Source organism: Ovis aries, chromosome 1, assembly GCF_016772045.2.
Source record: "Ovis aries strain OAR_USU_Benz2616 breed Rambouillet chromosome 1, ARS-UI_Ramb_v3.0, whole genome shotgun sequence".
NCBI lineage: Eukaryota > Metazoa > Chordata > Mammalia > Artiodactyla > Bovidae > Ovis > Ovis aries.
This window is the reverse complement of record NC_056054.1, coordinates 10,591,846-10,614,974: the sequence shown is the minus strand read 5'-3', so window position 1 is coordinate 10,614,974 and position 23,129 is coordinate 10,591,846. Positions and strand designations below refer to the sequence as shown.

General features: G+C 39.2%; 1 protein-coding gene across 1 annotated transcript in view; it reads left to right on the top strand.

Moving 5' to 3' along the window:
- The first annotated feature begins 3,827 nt into the window (after nt 1-3,827).
- Nucleotides 3,828-23,129, top strand: part of PSMB2 (proteasome 20S subunit beta 2) — a 34,462-nt gene continuing 15,160 nt past the window's right edge. The window contains exons 1-3 of the mRNA XM_004001790.5: nt 3,828-4,022; nt 8,059-8,181; nt 11,249-11,319. Coding sequence (XP_004001839.1) covers nt 3,932-4,022; nt 8,059-8,181; nt 11,249-11,319 — 285 coding nt within the window. The 5' untranslated portion in view covers nt 3,828-3,931. The remainder of the gene's footprint in view (nt 4,023-8,058; nt 8,182-11,248; nt 11,320-23,129) is intronic.

Below are 23,129 nucleotides of genomic sequence, written 5' to 3'. Positions count from 1 at the left end.
GTTCATCTTAGAGTTTGGGGAGAGCATGGAATTCAGAGACTGTAGATTTTCAGAGGCATAAGGGGTTGATATAATCTTAATAAGCGTGGTTTCTTGGGTGAAACCCAAGAAACACTTGGTTCATTGGTTGGCATTCAGAAGTATGTTTGTTGGAATGGGTCAAGTCTTGACTGGCTGACTTAGAAATAAGGAGCTGTCACTGAGTGATTGGCTTGCAAAAAAAGCATGTTCATTATGTCATTGACTGATGTATCAATATTGATTGAGTAAAAGTATTTAAACCTGTTCTGGTGATTTGTTACCAAGGGTATAGAACTCTCATTTATCGATTAGGCAGGTTTAAAACAGATTGTTGATTGGTACCATGACTTCAAAAAACAGTCAGTCTTTCATAATAACGTGGAAACTTTTTTAAAAAGTATTTATTTTTGGCTGCATCAGGTCTTAGTTGCAGTATGTGGGATATTTTTTGTGGGCGCAAGGGTTCAGTAGGTGCGGTGTGCCTTCTTAGCTGCCCTGCAGCAGCTGTGGAATCTTAGTTCCCAGCCAGGGATGGAATCTATGTGGCCTGCGTTGGAAGGCAGATTCTTAACCCCTGGACCACCACGGAAGTCCAGTAATATGGAAATTTTTAAAAATTTTGTTTTCCCTTTTGATTTTTCATTCAGCCAAAACTCATAAAAAGAGTTTTGAAGCCATTCGAGAAATATGACCCAAGCTTTCTCAGGCCTGACCAAGAAAACAAGCTCAAACAACTTCTTGAGTCTACTACCTAGGACAGCCAGGCTGTTTTCTTCTAGCTTAGATGTAAACTGTTCCGTTTCCCTGCAATGTTGATTGATATAAAATATGAAGTTGGGGGCCAGATTGTGTACCTATGATGTAATATGTGAATCCCTCCATAATTTTGTTTTTCTGTTCTGTAAAAGGTTCTTACCTAAGGACTTTAGACCCAGCAGCTTGTTAGCATGAAGTGAAAGTGAAAGTCGCTCAGTTGTGTCCAACTCTTTGGGACCCCATGGACTACACAGTCCGTGGTCAGAATACTGAAGTGAGTAGCCTTTCCCTTCTCCAGGGGATCTTTCCAACCCAGGAATCGAGCTGGGGTCTCCTGCATTGCAGGCGAATTCTTTACCAGCTGAGCCACAAGGGAAGTCCAAGAATACTAGAGTAGGTAGCCTATCCCTTCTCCAGCAGATCTTTCAAACCCAGGAATCAAACCAGGGTCTCCTACATTGCACGCAGATTCTTTACCAACTGAGCTTTCAGGGAAGCCCATTAGCATGCATACCTGCTAAAGAATTGCCTTTAGCTTCTGAAGTAGGAAAAAGGGAGTAACAGAAGCCAGATAGGGCAGGGATAAAGTTAAGCAAGAATGTGTCTTGGTTGGAGTCTAGCTTTAATCTGAAACTCTGGAGGACAAACTATATTCTGCATTAAGTTAAGGGAATTGATCTTTTATCCCTGTGTCGGTAAGTCAATGATTGGGGAGTGGGAATTGGTTCATAGCCTCCCAGGCAAAAATGCTTCTCTTAGGGTTGATGGAAGTTCTCCAAAGAAAGGCAAAGTTGTGAGTTGTTATTAATCAAGATTTATGGAAGCTAGGGTATGGCAGCTACTACAAGTAGGTAAAGGGATATGGGCAGGGCATCAACATTATCTATTAATATCTGTGAATATTTAGGGTTAGGCCACTGATTTCCAGTCTTGGTCCCAACCTTACTATCTAAGCTCACAGAGTCTTTTGAGTATGGGCTAAACTGATGCTTCCATGTCAAGCTTGGGAGTCTTGGCAAAGCTGGTAGCCTCCCGTATGACCACATTCCCTAGGTACACTGCAGTCATTCTTCTTTATGATCCTGCCAAACTTCCCAGAGTTCATGAAGGAACAGGATATGACTTCTTATACTCATGGAGCCAAACAAGCCTGCATCTCCTTCCTATCTCAAGAAAAACAAAAAGCAAATCTCTCTTCTGAATGTCCCTTTAAGTAAAGAAATTCAGGCTCAATGAATTTTGCACCAAAGTTGGAAGAGGTAGACCTGGGACCAGAGTTAGGTGCCGATTCACAGGCCTCCCACTACTTTGGGGGTCTGCAAACTGTTTCATGAGCCAAATCCACCTCTCCCTTTCACTTGTGTTTTGTAAATAAAGTTTTATTGGGACATTGCCATGTTCACTGATTTATATGTTCACTGATTTATATATTTGCTATGGCTGCTTTTGCACTACAATGGCATCACTGAGTAGTTATGGCAGATACTTGATAGCCTATAAAGCCAAAAATACTATCTGGTTCTTTACAGAAAAATTGACTATATCATGCCATTTCTGGAACCTCTGCAGGCACTTTTTCTAATTCTAACATTCAGTTATTCTAAGACTTTAATGAAGGAGGGATTCTCCCTAATTCTTAGTGAAATAGAACAAGTTATATCTTGAAAATCGACTTTCTTCTATTATAATGAGAAGTTAGAGAATCTAGTTTGGCTTAGCTAGAGGGGATTTCCTGGGGAGGAGGATGAATGGCCAGCTTATAAGATGCTTGGGGGTCCTTTCTTTTTAAGGTCCTTTTAAAAAATTGGGTTTTCCAATTCAAATTCTGCAGCCTTTATGAATGAATGAATGAACAGATAAATATTGGTATATGCAAAGGTAAAAAGTTCTGGAAGGATACAGACATCTGGTAAGTATTTACCTCTGGTGGGATGAGGACAGAGAGTTAACTTCACTTCTGTGTTATTTGTGTATGTATAGTATAACTATGTAATTTTTGCAATTGTAAAACACAAACAAAATGACAGAAAGGGAGAGAGGCTTAAGAGACTGCTTCCCCAGTGGTGTTTAAGAAAGGATCTTTCCAGGATGATGGATGCATCTGTGTTCATAGTGAGATGGTCGACTTAATGACCTCACTTGCCTCTGGCATAATCCCATGGTAGACTGGCTGCCCCAAGCTCCTCAGGCTCTGTGTTCCTGCTTGGGCAGAGAGCTGGAAGAAACATTCAGAAGGGAGTAGGGACTACACATTTTTGCAGAAGCGAGAGAATTGCATAGTTGTGTTTAGAGATACAATTGCAACCAGTTTTCCATTTCTGAATAAGCTAGTATGTTTAGTATGAAGACTCAATTATCAAACCATTCAAATATCAGAAACTAATCATGGAATATATTAGCTTTCCCCAGAATGGCTGAAACATGTAAAGGGATGGCTGTACTTTTTCCTATTAACATACGAGCAATACCTGAGCACTGTGAAACATTCAAATAATATAGATGTGTATAAAATAAAAAGTGAAAGTACTCCCTTTAAATCACTGTTATCAGAGGTAGCAACTACATATAATTTGAGGTTGGAAGAACATAAACACACCTTTTATTATTTGTCTTCATATTTAGATCTTTAATTCAGTCATATTTTACAATTATGAAACCTGTAAAAAGGGCTCCTTTCAAATTTCAAGTTTATTTTTCTCTAATCTAGCTTGCAGGAAAGGGGTTTCAGGAGATATTTTGCCGAGAACCGAAGGGAAATTGCCAGCTAAAGACGCACACCTTTTGGCAGACGTATGTGCTCGGCACTTTGTATACAGCGCGTGATTTCCTCCTCAAGCGAGTTTTAAACTCCCAATTATAAATAAAGAAACTGGGTATTACGTAAGATTACGTAAGGCAAGTACCCGGTACTGCCGGGATCGCAAGAGACCTGAACAGGCCAGAAGCCGAGAACAGCGTTTAACGCACCAACCACCACCCCCACTTTCCAAACTCTCGCGACAGTTGTGCGTCATACGGGAGCGCCGGTAGCCGGGACTGTCGCGGGGCCTGCGACGCGCGGAGCTCTGCTCGGAGGTGCTGTCTCACCCGTGAGGCAGAGAAGCCGGCCAGCCCCGCGCTCGATTGAACCTGCAGTCCCCGGCCTCCTGCTACCATGGAGTACCTCATCGGCATCCAGGGTCCCGACTATGTCCTTGTCGCCTCCGACCGGGTGGCTGCTAGCAATATTGTCCAGATGAAGGATGGTGAGAGGAAGCAGGGGAGGCCAGGCCGGGCCTGGGTATAGGGACAGCCGGGAGGAGTTCGTGGGAGGTTGGGTGAGTACCGGGGAGGTCTTGGGCCTGGAACCGCGACTGCCCTGGTCAGCTCTTGCGTAGTTTTAGAATTAGGAGACAGGCAGACAGGCTTAGGGCCTTGACTTTGGCTCCTCCCAGGGTTCCTGGGTCAGTACTGTGCTTCAGCTTTAGCTGAATACTTGCTAGGCGAGAGTTGCTTAAGGGAACTCAGTTTAAGTGTTGAAGTGCCAGGCCGCCTCCAGGATTCCTAGACCCCCTAGTTTCTGATAAATTTCTTCTTGTCAGTGCTGAAGAGGTTAGATTGTGACAGCATAAGGTGGGATCCTGGGGAGAGATTGTGGGACTAGAAACCTGCCATTTCCCTTCCACTGCCTGTATCTTCCCTAGTCTTAGCTCTGATCCTTCTTTTTCAGGGCACTGGCTTCCTAGTTTTCCTTGTATTTAAGTAGCTAGTGGAGTTAGGAAACTGGAGCCCCGTCACTCATTTGCTTTATGACTTTGCACAAGTTATTTCTCAGTGCCCAAGTTTCCTCATCTGCTAAATCAGGGTTAGTAACACCAACCTCAAAACTTGTTGAGAGGATTGAGTTGATAAAGTTTTGTGCAGATGTTTAACACTATGACAGATACCTGGTAGTAAACATACTGAGCGCTTGTATATGTGTTATTTTAAGCAGTTTACATTAATTCATTTAACCTTTTGAAATGGATGCTGTCACATTGACAGTTCGGAGGCATAGAGGTTAAGAAACTTGCTTAAGGCCTCAGCTGACAGAACCCAGGTTCAGACGTGTGCAGTTTGACTCCATATTTTTAAAAGATTTTGGTTGCTTGTCTGCGGAATCTTAAGAGTGTGTTTTCACGATTCATAGATATCCTACTTTTGAAAAAGTATTATCTGTTGGCCCAGATGATTTAATGTTCATTTGACAAATAGTTTGGGACACCTATATGTCTGTTATAGTGCTAGGTGCTGAAGGGATGCAGAGAAAAATAAGATGTGGCCCTTATCTTAGAAGTTGCAGTTTAATAAGGGATTCAGATATATGTACAAAGAATTATAACACAAGCTAGAAAATGATGCTGCATATGAAAAGTACATTCAAACTTCTCAGGTAGTGCAGAGAAAGCAGAGATTGTTTTTATCTACTCCAGAGGAAGAAGAGATCTACGAGATCTCTATGCTTTGAGGGCAGGTAACAGTTCATTCTTGGCTTAAGGAAAGGAAAATTATCAAACTGTTAAACATTTATGGTGTGGATTGTGTTCCTTAAGTCAAATTACTTTATGAAATTCCATGATTAGTTTGTAGAAGTTTTACTTGTAAACCATGTTTTCCAAAGGAGTCAATTTGTTTTTTAAGGGTAAATCTGTTCATTATTTTGAATACTAAGGCCTTTGACATGCAGGTGAGTTTAGCATGAAGTACTTTAGCAGTAACAAATTCAGTACATTTATAGGTGTTCTGTTTCTTCACAATAATATATATGAAGCCACTTCAAAAAATAGAATGTGTTTTAAGCCTACTTACATACACAGTGCTTTTAGGTGTTACAGGGTATGCAGTGTATTTGGTATAATCCATAAAGGGGTCTAAGACATTAAGAAAACCAGGAAATAAATATCACAAGATGATTTTGTATGATAAAAAGAAGTATCACCAGTGAGTATTAGGTTAGCTTTTAAATTAATGGTTTCAAAATAAATCCTTATGGTATTCAGAGAAATCACTGTGGTATAGAAGGAAGATGAATTTGAATTAGTTCTTTAAAAATGGTTGAAAATAATTGTATTTAGCTCTAATTTTCCCTATAGTGTTTTCAGATATAAAAATGTTTATGATAGAAGCTTTGGAATTGTATAAGGACCTTTTCCTTCCTTTCATTTCATAAAGAAACTATATAGGGTAGGCTGAAAATGAATTAACCTTTTGAGATTCATTATTCTTCTGGTATAAAATGAGAGTGACGCTTCCAATCAGTTTTTAGGTTTGTTGCTGTAAGATATTTTGATACTATAGAGAAGATGTTTCCCAGAGATTGCTTGCTTGTTAAAGTGGCACAATATTTCAGTCTGGTTATATGCCCCATTTCATTTCTCTTATCTTCTGGCCTGTGTAGAATTGCTTTTAAATTTCTCACAGTGTCTCAGCTCACACAGATTGCTCTTTTTACCCCCCAAATTCCTGTAGCATGTGTAAGCTGAACCACATCGTCTCACACTGAGTATGATAATGTTGTACAGTTTTCCCCACCTATGAGTTAGGCAGGGGTAGGTGACAGTATCTTCATCTTACATACCGGAAACTGGCTTAGAAAGGGCAGATAATTTGCTCAGACTTGAGCTCAACTAGGCTTGCTCAGCCCAGACTCCGAAAATCTCCTGGGTTCCGTCTAGAGTATTGTATGCTTACCTTGCTTATTTTGTTGTCCACTTGTTTCCTGCATGTGGGTCTTGTATGTTCTTTTTTAAGGATGAGAAATTGCCTTGAGCTACATAGCCCGTCCTGCATGATTTAGGGAGTCATTAGCATCTTGCTTTCTTTTTGATACCCCCTTCACCAATCACTATACAATGCATGTTTAAAAAACACAATTTTGGCCTTGAATTAAGTTTATTTCAAAATTGAACAGTTGAAGAGTTTACTGTTAAAATTTAGCATTTCTTCTAAGTATAACATAAATTCTTTGTAAACAGGCCTCCCCCCGCCCTGATATGAAGCTTTTTTTCTCATTATGACAATAAACATATTAAGTAGTATTTTCTTACAAAAATGATGCATATGAAGTATAAATATTATAGGAAATATTCATAAGCATAATGAAAGAAATAAAAATTGCCCATACTTCTGCAACTGCAGGAACTCAGATGCTAGCGGCATCTAATACTCTTTTGGTTCTTTTTCTTTGCATAGATGATTTATCTATATGTGAATTTTTTCTTTCATAAACAGTCTTTAAATCTTTAAAGTCATAGTCTTTAAATCTCCTGTAGCCTTTAACAAATAAAAGTGTTTGAATCTAGAAGTTTCAAGGCAGCTTGATACTACAGGCACATTTTGTGTGCACTTCCCCTCTAAAGTCTAGGAATCCTTATTACTGGTATCTCCAGTTCTCAAATACTTGTAAAGTATTTGACTATAGCATTTGTTTTTTAAATCCTGTTAAGAGATTTGACGTTTCAAAAGCTTTCAAACAGGAAGCATGTCTCCCAGCGAAGATTATTCAGCACTATTTGAAAAATGAAAAGTGAAAGTGAGAGTAAGATAGGGAGATTTAGCTTTTTTCTGAAGCTACGGACTGAATATAGAGTTTTCTTCCTTGGGCACTAATTTCTATCTGAGTATTTATTTATCTGTTTAATCTGAATGTGTCTGGTTCAGCTAGATAAGATTAGAGTATTGGGATTTTTGAGGTATTTTTAAATAGCTTAGTGCAATATTTGTTAGGATTTTTGCTTTGGCACTCATTGTAACTTTCTCTTTGCTTTGTAAATGGAGTTGGTTTACTTTTTTAGGTGATTTATAGCCTTAGTTGATTTTTTGTTTTTCCTTGAGATGGTTTCTTAATTGCAGCATTGATTCTTTTCATATATGCTTTTGTTTATATAATAATTTACATTCATATTTCTAGAGACATTTCAGGGCTTTGGAATCCTGAGCCTAAAGACAATGGCCACTGGCTTGATTCCTTCAGTTTTTTCAGTTGTTCATTGCATTTCAAGTGCCTTAATGTTTTTATGTGTATTTTCAGTTACCAACTTTTACACATATTCTCCACCTGAAATTGATATTAATAAAATATGCAAATGAATTTAACCTGGCAAGTGAAAGAAAGTAATTGATACAGTTGCCCATCAAAGTCTTCATAAAAGTTATTCATAAAATTCAATATGGTAATTGATAAACCTGTTTGTAGTTGCCATGTAATAAGAATAATTTTCTGCTAAGGTAATTTCTAACACTGTGTGTTTTTTCTTTGAGCAGATCATGACAAGATGTTTAAGATGAGTGAAAAAATCTTACTCCTGTGTGTTGGAGAGGCTGGAGACACTGTACAGTTTGCAGAATATATTCAGAAAAATGTGCAGCTCTATAAGATGCGAAATGGTGGGTAATACTTAGAATGTGGCTCTGGTGGTTTTGTCTTTAAAGTGTACTGAAAGAATATTCTATACTGGCAGTTCTGTACATGCGCTCTTATTTTTATTTGAGTCTTACTATTTTTAAAGCCTTAGTTAGATCTTCCTTCTGGTCCTAAGGATTTTCTACAAAAATCCCAGAGCATAAAAGAGAACTATTATAACACTGATACATGGGAGATAAAAATAACCCCATCTTGAAAAATGAGCATGATGATATAAGATTTTTAAGTGTTAGAGAATGTGACTTGAGCTACAGTATGTACGAAATCTCAGAACTAAAAGACCTAAGTTAAACTTGGTTATACTGTTTTTTTATGTGACAAATCACTTAGCCTCTCTGGACCTTTACTTTCCTTATCGCTAAAATGGCATTATTGGGAATTCCCTGGCAGTCCGGTGGTTGGGATTCTGTACTTCATTGTAGAGGGGATTGGTTTGATCCCTTGTTGGGGAACTAAGATCCCACAAGCTGTGCAGCGTAGTCAAAAAGCAAATAAATGGTATTGTTATACTAATATTAATGAATAGTATGTATGAAAATGCTTTGTAAACTTTAGACTCTGTGTAATTATAGGAGATTTACTGTGTCATAAAAGACTTCTGCCTTGCCTCTCTGGTAGGTTCTTGTCTAGGGAGATAATTAGAATTTTTGTGAGATATTTCGTGAACTCTCTGGGGCTAATAAACTCTTATCCACTGGGAAAGCCTTCCTGTGAAATAGTACTAGCCACTAGCCCTTTGATCCAGGGAAGTTTATAGTGATGCTTCAGCAGAAAAGAACCTTCCTTCCAGTTACTTACTTCACAGTGTAATAATACTGTTATACATAGAACTAGTATAAATTAAGGAGCTTAATTTTAATATAATTGTATGTGTAAAATGGCTGGGTATGATCCATTTGTATAGTTTTTTAGGTGGTAAGCGTAGCATCATGCATTCAGTTCTATTACATGTTTTTGAGGGCCTCATCCACGTTAAGCCTTCTGCCTAGTATCACAGAGAATTCAAAGATGAATAAGGCTCAGTTCCTGCTGTTAAGAAACCTAAAGTACGTAGTATTTAGGCTTAAGCAAGTTTAGAATCCTTTTTTTTTAAACTTTTTATTTCCTAATGGGATATAACCAGCTAACAATATTGTGATAGTTTCAGGTGCAACAGTGGAGGGCTTCAGCGATACGTGTACATGTATCTTTTCTCCCCCAAATTCCCCTCCTATTCAGGCTGCCACATAACACTGAGCACAGTGCCATGTGTAAAATACTTTAGTAATTATTTTTAATGACTACTTGTTGTCTACATGGCCCCCATGAAGGATCCCAGTATTTCTGAAGTACAGTTGATAGAGCAATACTTCCCTCTCCTGGCCCAGGAGAGGGCGGAGTGATAAACAAGAGAGTTTCTGTTACATAACTCTCAGGGTCTAAAGTCAATGCATAAAACACAAATTGTATATGGTTAAAATTGCCCTTAAAACTCCTTAAGTTACCTATCGAATGTATTTTGTGTATGTAACCCTACACAATAGAGCTTGTGCATTTAAAATTCAGTCAGTTCAGTTCAGTAGCTCAGTCGTGTCTGACTCTTTGCGACCCCATGGACTGCAGCACGCCAGGCCTCTCTGTCCACCAACTCCCGGAGTTTACTCAAACTCATGTCAATTGAGTCGGTGATGCCATCCAGCCATCTCTTCCTCTGTCGTTCCCTTCTCCTCCTGCCCTCAATCCCTCCCAGCATCAGGGTCTTTTCAAATGAGTCATCTCTTCACATCAGGTGGCCAAAGTATTGGAGTCTCAGCTTCAACATCAGTCCTTCCAATGAACACCCAGGACTGATCTCCTTTAGGATGGACTGGTTGGATCTCCTTCAGTCCAAGGGACTCAATAACTGAGCCAAAATAAGGGAAAGAAAGAAAATCTATATGCACATGGTCAGGCATCAGACTTTTCTGCCTTTTAAGATAATGGTGAAATCCTTAGCACTGTTTAGAGAGTTAGATAGATAATTGACAAGTATTCCTGCTTGTTCAGAGTTGTTTTCATTATAGTTTAACATGAACTAATAGACTTGTAAGGATGAAATTCAGTAATATATGTGAAAGCACCTAGTGTAAGCTCTGAAACATAATCGCTGTTCAATAAATATTTGTTAGAATTTTAATCTACATCTTACCTGATGTGACGCTGGTATCGTGAGTGTTGTAGGAAATAATCACATGCAATCTCTCCAAACTGGCATTTTCTTGTGGGTCTGCTGAGTTGGGGTCATTCTCGTGATTGTTGACACTAGCCCCATTTTATGCTGGAGTGTTGATGTCCAGAGTGTGTTACTAAGGCACATCTGATGCCATTCCTCTGGGCTGTACTTTGCTTGGCATTACAACTTTATTTAGAGGTTTTATGCTGGAAGCCTCTGTTTTTAAAATGTTACAGACAGCGATAGAACCAATTTTTTCCCTGTGGCTTGTGCTTTTGAAAATCATATTACACTTCTTAATAAAATTACTTCACTTTAAAAAAAGAAAACCTTATAAAGTATGACTGAGGCTATTCTAATTTCCAGCCTCTCTTTCCCACTATCTTTTTAAAGTAAACTAAAAACATTATCATCTCAAGACCTCTTTCATATATATACATATATATATATATATAAAACATCTGTGTATATGTGTACCTCTTTCCTTCTGTAGAGGAAACCACAGTCTGTTGCTGAATGAATAGCTTAATCAGGAGGATGAATTCAGTCTCACTGTAGAATAGTTACCTTGGTTCTGTTTTATGCCCAGCAATCACTGCTGGTACTAACTAGCTATTTCCCAACTGTTGACAAAGGCTACCCACTCCAGTAGTCTTTCCCTTCTCCAGGGGATCTTCCCAAGCCAGGGATCAAACCCAGGTCTCCCACATTGCAGTATTCTGGCCTGGAGAATTCCAAGGACTGTATAGTCCATGGGGTTGCAAAGAATCGGACACGACTGAGCAACTTTCAGTTTCACTTTTGAACTGTTGACAACAAGTATGTATCTCTTGTACCAGGTTATGAACTGTCTCCCACGGCAGCAGCTAATTTCACTCGCCGAAACCTGGCTGACTATCTTCGGAGTCGGGTAAGCAATACAGCAAGCAGCCTTAGGAACAGAGAAATCTATGCTTCTTTTCTATTGCTATTACACACGAGTAGTATTTTTGCCCTTATTTGGCCTTCTTGAGCCCTTCCTATTGCTACTTGTTATTCTTCAGTCTTGTGGGATTTGTTTTTTCTTTCTGCATAGTTGCTAATTAAAGCCCAGAGGGTGAACATACAGTTGCAGAGAATTTGGAGGGGGCACACCAACAGGAAGGTCTGGCAGTGGCCTTTTAATTTTCAGTGTTTTCACAGCAAACCTTGTTTCTTAATTCCTGTGGTTGGATTATGTGGTGGTGGACATGAAACCTTAAAATACTATTATATACAGATTTTATTTTGAGAGTAACGGTATCTTTCTGTGACTCTTCTTGCCAGTGCACACAGAACTATTGCTCTTCACTTAGTCTGGCCTTGTTGTTACCTTAGAACTGTCTTTGTTCCATTGACAGCATGTTAACAGATGCAACATCTTAAAGATACAAAGAAAAAAGAAAGGGGGAAAAGAGGATTGAACGTATTAAAGATTGTGTAGGATGTGCCAAGAAAGTTTATGATTGCTAAAGGTGTCTATTATTCCCTTCCCACAGGGACTAAGTAAGTAGAGCTCTGCCATGTGACTTTACCCCTGTGCCTGTTTACTCATCTATGAAATCGTGATAACTTCCTAAACCCCACAGGAGTGCTAGGATAATGAGTGCTTGTAAATCAGAATATTTAACATTCATATGACTTTTGCCCGAAGCGTTTTGCTTAATAATTTAATCTACTCACTAGTCTGCTGAGATATATAGTAGTTAATTCTCTATCACTGATAGGAATGAAAAGCATAAAGTGGCAAAGAGATTAGCTCCAGGTCACACAGCAGGTCAGGCAAAAGCTACACTAATGGTACCATAATTACTTGCCTATTCTGCCTTGACAGCTACTTGGTTTATCAGTAGTGTTTCTAGAACATAATTTTTTTTTAAATCTGTACTTATTTAAGCTGATTTATGACAAATCAAAACAAGTACAGGTTTTGATTTGTTACTTATTATAGATTTTAAAGCAGTTTATTTTCTAGTGTCTAATACTGAATTGAGAACTTCTCAGTAAATAGAATCTCTCTTTGCTAGCTTCGACCAAGGAGTTTGTGCAATATGAAAAATTGTGAAGTTTAAATAGAAGTTAAAAACAGGTTGAATTGGGTAGAGGGGATAAATTTGTATACATTGTTTTAATCTGGGTGAAAGATCAGTGGCCTTTCTTATTTACTCTTCCCCAAGAGAGGTAAATGGATCAGAGACAACCTTTCCTGCTTCTTAGAAGTTCCTGTGGTATTCAGTAGAGAGTATACTGTGGCTTGCTGTGTAAAATATCCCTCTGACTTGCCAGGCAGAATTGGAATAAGAATTCCAGCTTTGGGCACAGTAAACACTTTGTCTTAAATGCTACAGACATTAAGTGAGTTAAGCTCCTTTTAGAATTGAGATAAGAGTGGCAGTGTGCTTTATGCAAATATAGTGAATCCGGTTAATCTCCTAGCAGAAATGTTTGATGTCTTAACAAATAAATATCCCTTGTAGACAATGACATGGGGCTCTAGTAAACATTGGCTACCTCTGCCTTGCGCTTCTAGATCCAGTCCCTGCTCTGCCACCTTCCAATCAAATGAGATTGTTCTAAAATACTAATTCATATTTCAGGCATTTTTTTATGAGGAGAAAGGTGATGGTGGTTTTTCAGTCTTCCCAATAAGTACAAAATCACTAGATTTGGCATTTTTATATAGTCACACCATTTGGCACATGATACTTATTTGAGTCAGCCAGTTACCATGCATAATTTCATGTCTGTAGCTCAGATTGTTTGATCTCCAGTTTGCTATGTGCTGTGTTGTTTGCCAATCTTATATAAATTGGTTCTTTAAGATACAGACAGTTTAGTTTGTTGGTTAAACACAGTTTCTGGAATTACATTGCCTGGGTTTAAATCTTTGCCCATTGACTTGCTAGTTGTGTCTTTGAACAAAGTCTTAGCTTAATTTTCCTACTTATAAAATAATGGTACCTAATTCATGGAGTTATTATGAAGATTAAATGAGGTAATCATACAAAGCTGTTAACACAGTGTATGACACATAAACCTAATAAATACATTCATTTAGTAAATAAATTAATAAACTTTCATTTTTATGGTATATTACTGTTAAATTGCTGTTACAGAAGCAATTTAATAGTTAGTTTCCTATGGGAGATTGTTTTTTGTGCTATTTTGTATTTTAGTTCAACAATCTGCTAGTAAAGAGTGCTATTAATAAGGAAAATAGAATTAAACCAACATCCATCATATATTATGTGCTCAGCTTTTTTCTAGATTGACATAGTCCAGCATGGTAGCTACTAGTCATATATGGCTATTTAAATTTAAAATAATTAAAATTATGTATCAATAGATGAATGGATTAAAAAGATGTGGGGTGTGTACACGTACACACACACACACGCACACACATGCACACAGTAGAATATTACTCAGCCATAAAAAAGAATGGAATCCTGCAATTTGCAACAATGTGGATGGACCTAGAGCATACTATGCTTAATGAAAATAGTCAAACAAAGACAAATACTCTGTTACCATTTGTATGTGAAATCTAAAAAACAGAATAAATGTATATAGCAAAACAGAAGCAGATTTACAGATACAGAGAACAAACTATTGCTTACCAGTGAGGATAGGAAAGAGAGGAGAGGCAAGATAGGGGCATGGGATTAAGAAGTACAGACTACTGTGTATAAAATAAATAAGCAACAAGGATATGTTGTAAAACAGGGAAATGTAGCTATTTTATAACTTTAAATGGAGTATAATGTATAAAAATATTGAATCCCTATACTAGACACCTGAGACTGATATAATATTGTAAATCAACTGTGTTTTAATTAGAAAAACTTACTTCAATTTTATTTAAAATTCATTTCCTATGTGAGAGTCTCTTGAACATTGAAAGAGAAATAAACTTTTATTTCTTTAAAGAAAAGACTTTGGTTCCTCAGTCACATTAGTCACATTTTAAGTGCTCAGTGGCCACTTGTGGCTAATGGCTATCATATTGGAAATTATAGATATAAAGTTTGAAAACTAGTGTAATTGAATGATTCCTGATACAGGAGGTATAGCACCAGCTCTCCCATGAGCTAGATGAAAAACCTTTGGAGAAAGAACATATGGGTAATTTTTATAGTTTCTTTCAGCTCCCAGAGAGCATGATTTAAAGATCTAATGTCAAATACTACAAAACTATAGTAATTAAAACAAGGTGATATTGGCACAAAAACAGACATATAGGTCACTGGAATGGAAGAGAGAGCCCAGAAATAAACCACATACTTGCGGTCAGTTAATTTACAACAAAAGTGAGAATATCCAATAAAGAAAAGACAATCTTTAGCAAGTGATATTGGAAAAGCTGGACAGTTAAATGTAAATCAGTGAAATTAGAACACTTTCTCACACCACATACAAAAGTAAACTCAAAATGGCTAAAGACCCAAATATGCAACATGACACCATAAAACTCCTATAAGAGAATAGATGCAAAACATTCTTTGATATAAATTATGGCAGTGTTTTCTTAGATCAGTCTCCCAAGGCAAAAGAAATAAAAGCAAAAATAAAGAAATAGAACCTAATCAAAATAAAAGCTTTTGCACAGTGAAGGAAATCATCAGCAAAATAAAAGGCAACCTACGGAATGGGAGAAAATATTTGCAAATGGTGTTACTGACAAGGGGTTAATATCCAAAATATATTAACAGCTCATAAAACTCAGTATCAAAAAAAAAATTTAAAAAGTGGGAAGAAGATTTAAATACACATTTCTCCAGAGAAGATAGATAGGTGACCAACGGACACATGAAAAGATGCTCAGCATCATTCAGTTCAGTTCAGTTCAGCTGCTCAGTCGTGTTCGACTCTTCGCAACCCCATGAATAGCAGTACGCCAGGCCTCCCTGTCCATCATCAACTCCCAGAGTTCACTCAGACTCACATCCATCGAGTCAGTGATGCCATCCAGCCATCTCATCCTCGGTCGTCCCCTTCTCCTCCTGCCCCCAATCCCTCCCAGCATCAGAGTCTTTTCCAATGAGTCAACATCATTAATTATTAGAAAGTGAAAGTCTCTCAGTCATGTCTGACTCTTTGTGACCTCATGGACTATATAGTCTGTGGAATTCTCCAGGCAAGAATACTGGAGTGGGTAGCCATTCCCTTCTCTAAGGGATCTTCCCGACCCAGGAATCAAACCCAGATCTCCCACATTGCAGGCAGATTGTTTACCAGCTGAGCCATGAGGGAAGCCCAAGAATACTGGAGTGGGTAGTCTTTCCCTTCTCCAGCGAGTCTTCCTGACCCAGGAATCAAATGGGGGTCTCCTGCATTGCAGGTGGATTCTTTTAATTATTAGAGAAATGAGAAAGGCAAATCAAAACTGCATTGAGGTATCACCTCATACCAGTCAGAATGGTTATTATCAAAAAGTCTAAAAACAATAGGGATTTCCCTGACGGTCCAGTGTTAGGGCTCTGTGCTCCCAGTGCAGGGGGCACAGGTTTGATTCCCCTTGGGGAACTAAGATCCCATGTGCTGCATAGAACCGTCAGAAAAAGTAAAAAGTCTACAAATAATAAATGATGGAGAACATTGGAGAAAAAGGAAATCTTGTACATATTGGTGGGGATGCAAATTGGTGCAGCTACTATGGAAAACAGTATCCCTAAAAAATTAAAAGTTGCCATATGATCCAGCAACCCCACTCCTGAGTATACAGCCAGAAAAGACAAAAGCTCTAATTCGAAAAGATACATGTACCCCAGTGTTCATAGTAGCACTATTTACAACAGCCAAGACGTGGAAACAGCCCGAGTACCCATCAACAGATGACTGGTTTAAAAAGATGTGGTATGTATACACAGTGGACTATTACTCAACTGTAAAAGAGAATGAAATAATGCCATTTGCAGCAACAAGGATGGACATAGAGAATATCACATTAAGTGAAATAAGTCAGGTAGAGAAAGACAAATATTTTATTGTGTCACTTATATGTGGAATCTATATACAAAACAGAAATGGACTCACAGACATGGAAGACAGACATATGGTTGCCAAAGGAGAAAGGGAGGAGTAGGGGTTAAATTAGAAGTACGGGATGAACAGAAACAGACTACATAGAATAGATAAGAAACAAGGGTTTTGGAAGAAAAGCTATGAAAAGCCTAGACAGAGTATTCAAAAGCAGAGACATCACTTTGCTGACAAAGGTCTGTATAGTCAAAGCTATGATTTTTCCGGTAGTTATGTATGGATGTGAGAATTGGACCATAAAGAAGGTAGAGTGCCAAAGATTGATGCTTTTGATCTGTGGTGTTGGAGTACAAGGAGATCAAAGCAGTCAATCCTAAAGAAAATCAATCCCGAATATTCACTGAAAGAACTGATACTGAAGCTGAAGCTCCCGTACTTTGGCCGCCTGATGTGAAGCATTGGCTCATTGGAAAAGACCCTGATGCTGGGTAAAACTGGGGGCAGGAGGAAGAGGGAGGCGACAGAGGATGAGATGGTTGAATGGCATCACCAACTCAATGGACATGAATCAGCAAACTCTGGGAGATAGTGAAGGATAGCGAAGCCTGGCATTCTGTAGTCCATGGGGTCGTAAAGAGTTGGACACAACTTAGTGACTGGACAACAACAGCAAACTATTTTCAATGTCTTAAAATAACCTGTAATGGAAAATAGTCTGAAAAAGACTGAAGTCTTTTATATAACTGAAGTCACTTTGCTGTACACCTGAAAAAAGCACAAGATTGTAAATTAAAACTATACATCAGTTTAAAAAAAAATCTGACATCAAGACCATAACTAGGACTTCCCTGATGGTCCAGTGGTTAAGAATCCGCCTGCCAGTGCAGGGGACATGGATATGATTCCTGGTCCAAGAAGATCTCACATGTCGGGCAACTAAGCCCATATACCACAATTACTAAGCCCACACTCTGTAGCCTAAGAGCTGCAACTGTTGAGCCCATGTGCCACAACTCGTGAAGCCTATGTGCCCCAGAGGCCGTGTTCCACAAGAGAAGCCCCTGCACCACAATTAGAGAGTAGCCCTCACTCACTACAACTCGAGAAAGCCTGACTGCAGCAACCAAGACCCAGTGCAGCCAAAAATAAATTCATTTTTTAAAACGACCATAGCTAGACTTGAATTTATTTATTTTTTTTAAGTGAAAGGGAAAGAATATATAGGAAAGAATTTTAGGTATCAATCATTTCTAAAAGTGACTTGTCTCAGCACTCTGGCCTGAATTTGAGTATGTTCAGTCTGGTTAATGGTAGGCAGGTATTGTACGCTCCTGTTCTAGAAAAACCCTGTTGCCTTGAGCCTTCTATTCAAAGGACAATATTGTCCTCTTGCCTTTGGTGGCTGACACAAAGACATCATCTGTTTATTGGTATTGGTGAGGTCATGTGATCTTGTGAACAGATGGCCCAGGTGAAACCTTGGCTTTGCAGGTCTTGTCCCCTAAACACAACCAACCATTTGTTACTTGTGATTAAAATATCACTAACAAGGGTAATTTCACAAGCTTTTTGGCAAATGTGGTTAGCAGGATGTGACATGACACCGCACTGCTTTCTTCCTGCACGTGCCTTCTCCCTTGAGGCCTCGTCTCCCTGCTCGCCCATCTCACCCATGCCCAGGCTTGCCTTCTAGCTCACCTGCTCCAGATGGGCGACACAGTGGGAGGACGCTGGCAAAGGCAGATGTGTTTATTTTCCGGAGACAAAATGTTGTGTTGCTGCAGATGGCAGTGCCTTGGAGCAAATGGCAGCCTTTGACACTGCTGCCACGCAGCCTGGGCATCTTGACAGACAGAGCTGGCTCACTCTTGGTGATGGGGAAATTGAAGAAGAAAAAAAAAACCAAGACGTTCCTCATGGAACTCATGGAGTTCAGTGCAGTCAATGGTTTTTAAGACCTGGAGAGCTGTTTTCTTCCCTGCCAGACCTCAGTTAGCTAGTCAGCTAGCTGGATTTTCACTATGGGCCAAGAGTTATATCTGTTAATTACTTCTGTCTACTAGCTTTAATAGAACATAGAGTAAAAACTTAAATGGCTACATATAGATGGACATTCAGTGGTATTGCAAAACGTGCATTTCAAGTCACATCTCACTGGAATCTCTCAGGGTTGGAAGTCACTCATGTCTGCCCCATTGGAGATACCACCATTCTATTTTTAGTGGTCTTTTTGATTATCCAAAGGCCTAGGGACAGATGTGCCCTGAAGTTCAAATGCCTTAATTAATATGACAACACTTTGTGCTTATAATGTTTTTCTGCCAAGAAGAATAAGAATTCTGACAGCTGCCCTTTTAAGCAGTTTATTTATACAGTCATTAGGGCTTGACTCAGTCCATTAAGGAGACAAAGACTTGGATGTTGAATCATTGCGCCCACTAGTTTCCTAGGAAAAAAATGACTTAAGAACATCCTTCTCTGAAAGTTACTAGCTTTATTAGGAAACCTTTTTTCTTTTTCTTTTTTTTAAAAAATGTGCTGTTTTTCCCAGTCCTGGCGCTGATAGAGTTAGGAGTTTGCAGGTGTAAAGTCCTCCCCCCTCGCCTTCCCCATCTCTCTCCAGGGGGTTGTATGTGAGAAGGTGTTGCTTTCTCGCTCAGAGAGCATATATGTGCTACTCTGTTGTATGCCTGCTGTGAGCATAGAGAACCCCTGTTCTCCGCTGAGTGGAATGAGCCTGTTGGGTGGCTGGGATTGTGTAGCCTCATAATGCCAACTTTTCACTTAGAGCATCTTTCCTGTCCACAATGGGGGTGAAGCAGTATAAGTAATTTGCCTTAAATTTGTATTGTTTTGAAACTTTTATCTTGAAAATTATGTGGTTTCCTGTTAGGATTTGGTTTAAACCATAAGCAGTAGAATACTGTTTTACTAAGCAGCAGAGTGTTTACCATTAGAAATACAGATTTACCCCACCTTTTAAGATTGCTTTAAACCAGTGCCTTGGCCTGTGTGGGCATGCCCTCACACACATTCACAGATACAAACACACATGTACCCTGGCATCTTAGTGCTTCTCTGTACCTGCCATGGACCAGGATCATGCAGAGATACGAATTTAGGGGCTGATCCCCACAGGGGAATACAAAGCCTTTGAAGGGAGAAATAGTTGACTGTTCTATTTCTTGACTTTGGTTGTAGTTAAATGTATGTTCACTTTATTCACTAAACCATATGTGTATATTTTATGCATTTTTATGTGAGTGTATTATTTCACCAAAAAAGTTTAATAGCATAAAAAGGAAGAGTAAAGGGTTAGCAAAGCATAACACATTTTTTTTAAAGCTAAAAATGGAAAAAAAGTTTCAGACTTACCATTACTTTTGACTGTAGACAATAAAGCAGATAGCATGAAGTAGATAGGAAAGAAAAAGGGAAGGGAGAGGAAGTAATCTGAATCTATATTAACTGAAATACTTGGCCAGAATTTCACATTTCCTTTTCTGATGCCTCCTAATTTGTACAGTATAATATAGCTAAGAAGTTCCATAGGTGCTGCTAGCCATCCATTCAACAAATCTATAGGCTGCACTGTCCTTGGGAGCTGAAGAAATGTGCAAAGCTTAGGATGTGCCTTCAGATGGGGTGGTGGAGAAATAAACAGCTATACTGCAGAGTGACAGGTACCACAATAGCCTTACAGGTAGTTGCTCTGTAAACTGAGCCTAACTTGAGTGTTGAAGGACCAGCTGTCATTAGGCTAAGATGAAGCAGAAAGGAACACTGATAGTGCAGACCTAGAGGAGTGTGAGAGAGGGTTAGGTTGGTGGTGGTGGTGGTTTAGTTGCTAAGTCATGTCTGACTCTTGCGACCCCATGGGCTGTAGCCTGCCAGGCTCCCCCAGCCATGGGATTCTCCAGACAAGAAAATGGGAGTGGGTTGCCATTTCCTTTGGCACAGTCATTGTCTAATGATGTTTGGGGCAGGCACAGATAGTTTTCTTGAGCCTCCTACTCCTCATTTTTTACCTGTTTTAACCAGTGGGGCACTGGATACGAATTAGGACTCTTCTGATGGAAAAACAAATAGAAATACATAACTTCATATAGTTTTTACTCTAAACACGATATATTACAAAATCTGTAATCTAAAGTAGTTTGTTAAATATGGCTCAGAGTTTTAGGGGAATGGTAAAAGATTGAAACTAGAGAGTTAGTCCATGTCATGAAGACTGATTTAAAAAAAAAAAAAAAAAAGCTCTTGTGCTAAAAGCAGTGGGCCTCTCTGGAAGCTTGTTGGCTAAGAGGAGGTTAGCATGATCAGATGAGGTTTCGTTAGACCATTGGCCACTCTTTGGTAGATCATTTGGGGAAAGTAGACGGCAGCAGTGGCTCAGTGGTAGAGGATCCACCTGCAGTGCAGGAGACTCAGGAGACGCAGGTTTGATCCCTGGGTTGGAAAGACCTCCTGGAGGATGAAATAGCAACCCACTTAGGGTTGTAATACTCAGGCAAGTATTCTTGCCTGAAAAATCCCATGGACAGAGGAGCCTGGCAGGCTAGATGAGCACAGCACACAGCGCAGAAGGAAGCCCGAAGACTAACGAGGAGCTTTCATGTCCATTGTGCTGGGCCTAGGCTGCTATTGGGGAGCACTGTGTTCTAGTTCAAGGGCTTCTTAATAGTCTTTTCCCCAGGATTTTCTAGTTGCTATGGGCATCTGAAAACATACAATTCTGTGTAGCCCTAAGTAGTTTTTTTTTCCAGCGACTTACTTATTAATTCAGGGAGATGAATTAGGACACATGCTCAACATTCAAAGATACTCATGGGTGAGAGTTGCCTGGTGGCCTAGTGGTTAGGATCCTGGGCTTTCACTACCGCAAACCAGGTTCAGTCCCTGGTTGGGAACTGATACACCACAGCTGAGCAGTGTAGCAAAACAAAACAACAACCCCAAGCAAAGATATTCATGGGCACGTTCACCATATGCAACTTAATATATATCTGCCTTGCGGTGTACAGAGTGTGACTTCGGCCCTCGAATTTTTTGGGAACCAATGAAGGTATACGGAGTCTTATATTGGGTTGACTAAAAAGTTCATTTGGGTATTTCTGTAAGCTATTATGGAAAAACCCAAACAACCTTTTTGTCCAACCCATAATTTTCCTTGGAAACTGCCAGCTCATGAAAAAAACAGTTCAAGTGACCTTGTTGCAGATATGGTGTTGTTAGTTTTACCATTGCACAATCAGCAATTTTATTTTGATGTTATTTGGGAGAAAGCAGTATTTTTGATTAGCAAGTAAAATTAATGTAGAAAACAAATACTGTGTTAACTAGTTGGTATAATAAGGCAGCTGTGCCATGTTACATTTCAACTCATTAAATTTCTGAACTTCTAATTACGATGAGATTACAACTTTAATAGAAGAACCACTCAAATTTGGGGTTAGTGATGGTTTTAGAGAGGTGAAATTTACAGAAATTTCATAATTATTGAATATAATTTCACTAAAAATTGAAATATACACACTATTTAATTTTTTGCTTGTAAAATTCAGATTCAGTTGACATTTATTAGGCACCTATTACTTACTGGGCCTTATTCTAGAAACTTTTAACACAGATGAGTACTTTTCATTCCTTGCAGCTATCAGGCAAGCAGGACTGTCCCCATATTCAGATGGGGCACTTGAAACTTCAAGGCCAAGTGGACTGTCTTTTGTAACACAACTGTAAAGTGCTAAAGCCACATTTGACCTCGAGTCCTTATTTTTCACAAAAACACGTGCCTAACTTTTGGCATATGTCATTTTAAAAATATCATTTTCCAGGGAAACTCTGTATTTCCCCATATATGTTCGTTACTCACGAGAGCTTCTTTGTGCTCTCATGATGACCTAAGGAGAATATCTCTGCCATGGTGTGTCCTGTAGTAATTGTTTCCTCTGGTGTCTTCCACATGTGAACATAGGAATGTGTGTTTGTGTAAATAAAACCCTCCAATTGGCTGACTCCTCCTTCCGTCTTCCTTCATAGCTCAGTCAGTAAAGAATCTGCCTGCAGTGCAGGAGACCTGGGTTTGATTCCTGGAACCGGGAAGATCCCCTGGAGAAGGAAATGGCAACCCACTCCAGTGTTCTTGCCTGGAGAATCCCATGGACAAACCATGGGGTTGCGAAGAGTTGGACACGACTGAGCAGCAGCTAACACTGACACTTTCATTCAGTCTCATGATTTCAGCTGTACGTTATTTTTTCTTTCCAGTTGCTTCTGAACAGCTCAATTTAAGTCTCATTGGGTCTAAATTGAGTTTTTCACATTTGCTCTATCACCTTTCCCTTTTTTGAGCATCCTCTTAACTCCTCTTTCTCTTTCACCTTCTATTTCACTATTCATTAATTCCTATCTATTCTGCCTTCTAAATCTATTTTATATTCCACATGTCTCCCTCCATCCCTACTGCTTGTGCAGTGTTCTAAGACATGAAAAAGGCTTATACTGGCATGGGAACGGGGGTAGTTTTCACTGGTTCCTCCATAGTTTATGTACGGAAGCTCTTTTTTTTTTTGGCTCAGCTGCATGGCTTGCAGGATCTCAGTTCCCCAGACAGGGATTGGACCCAGGCCACAGCAATGAAAGCCTGGAATCCTAACCACTAGGAAACCAGGGAACTCCCCTTAAGTTCATATTTCATAGTCTAGGAAGCCAACGACA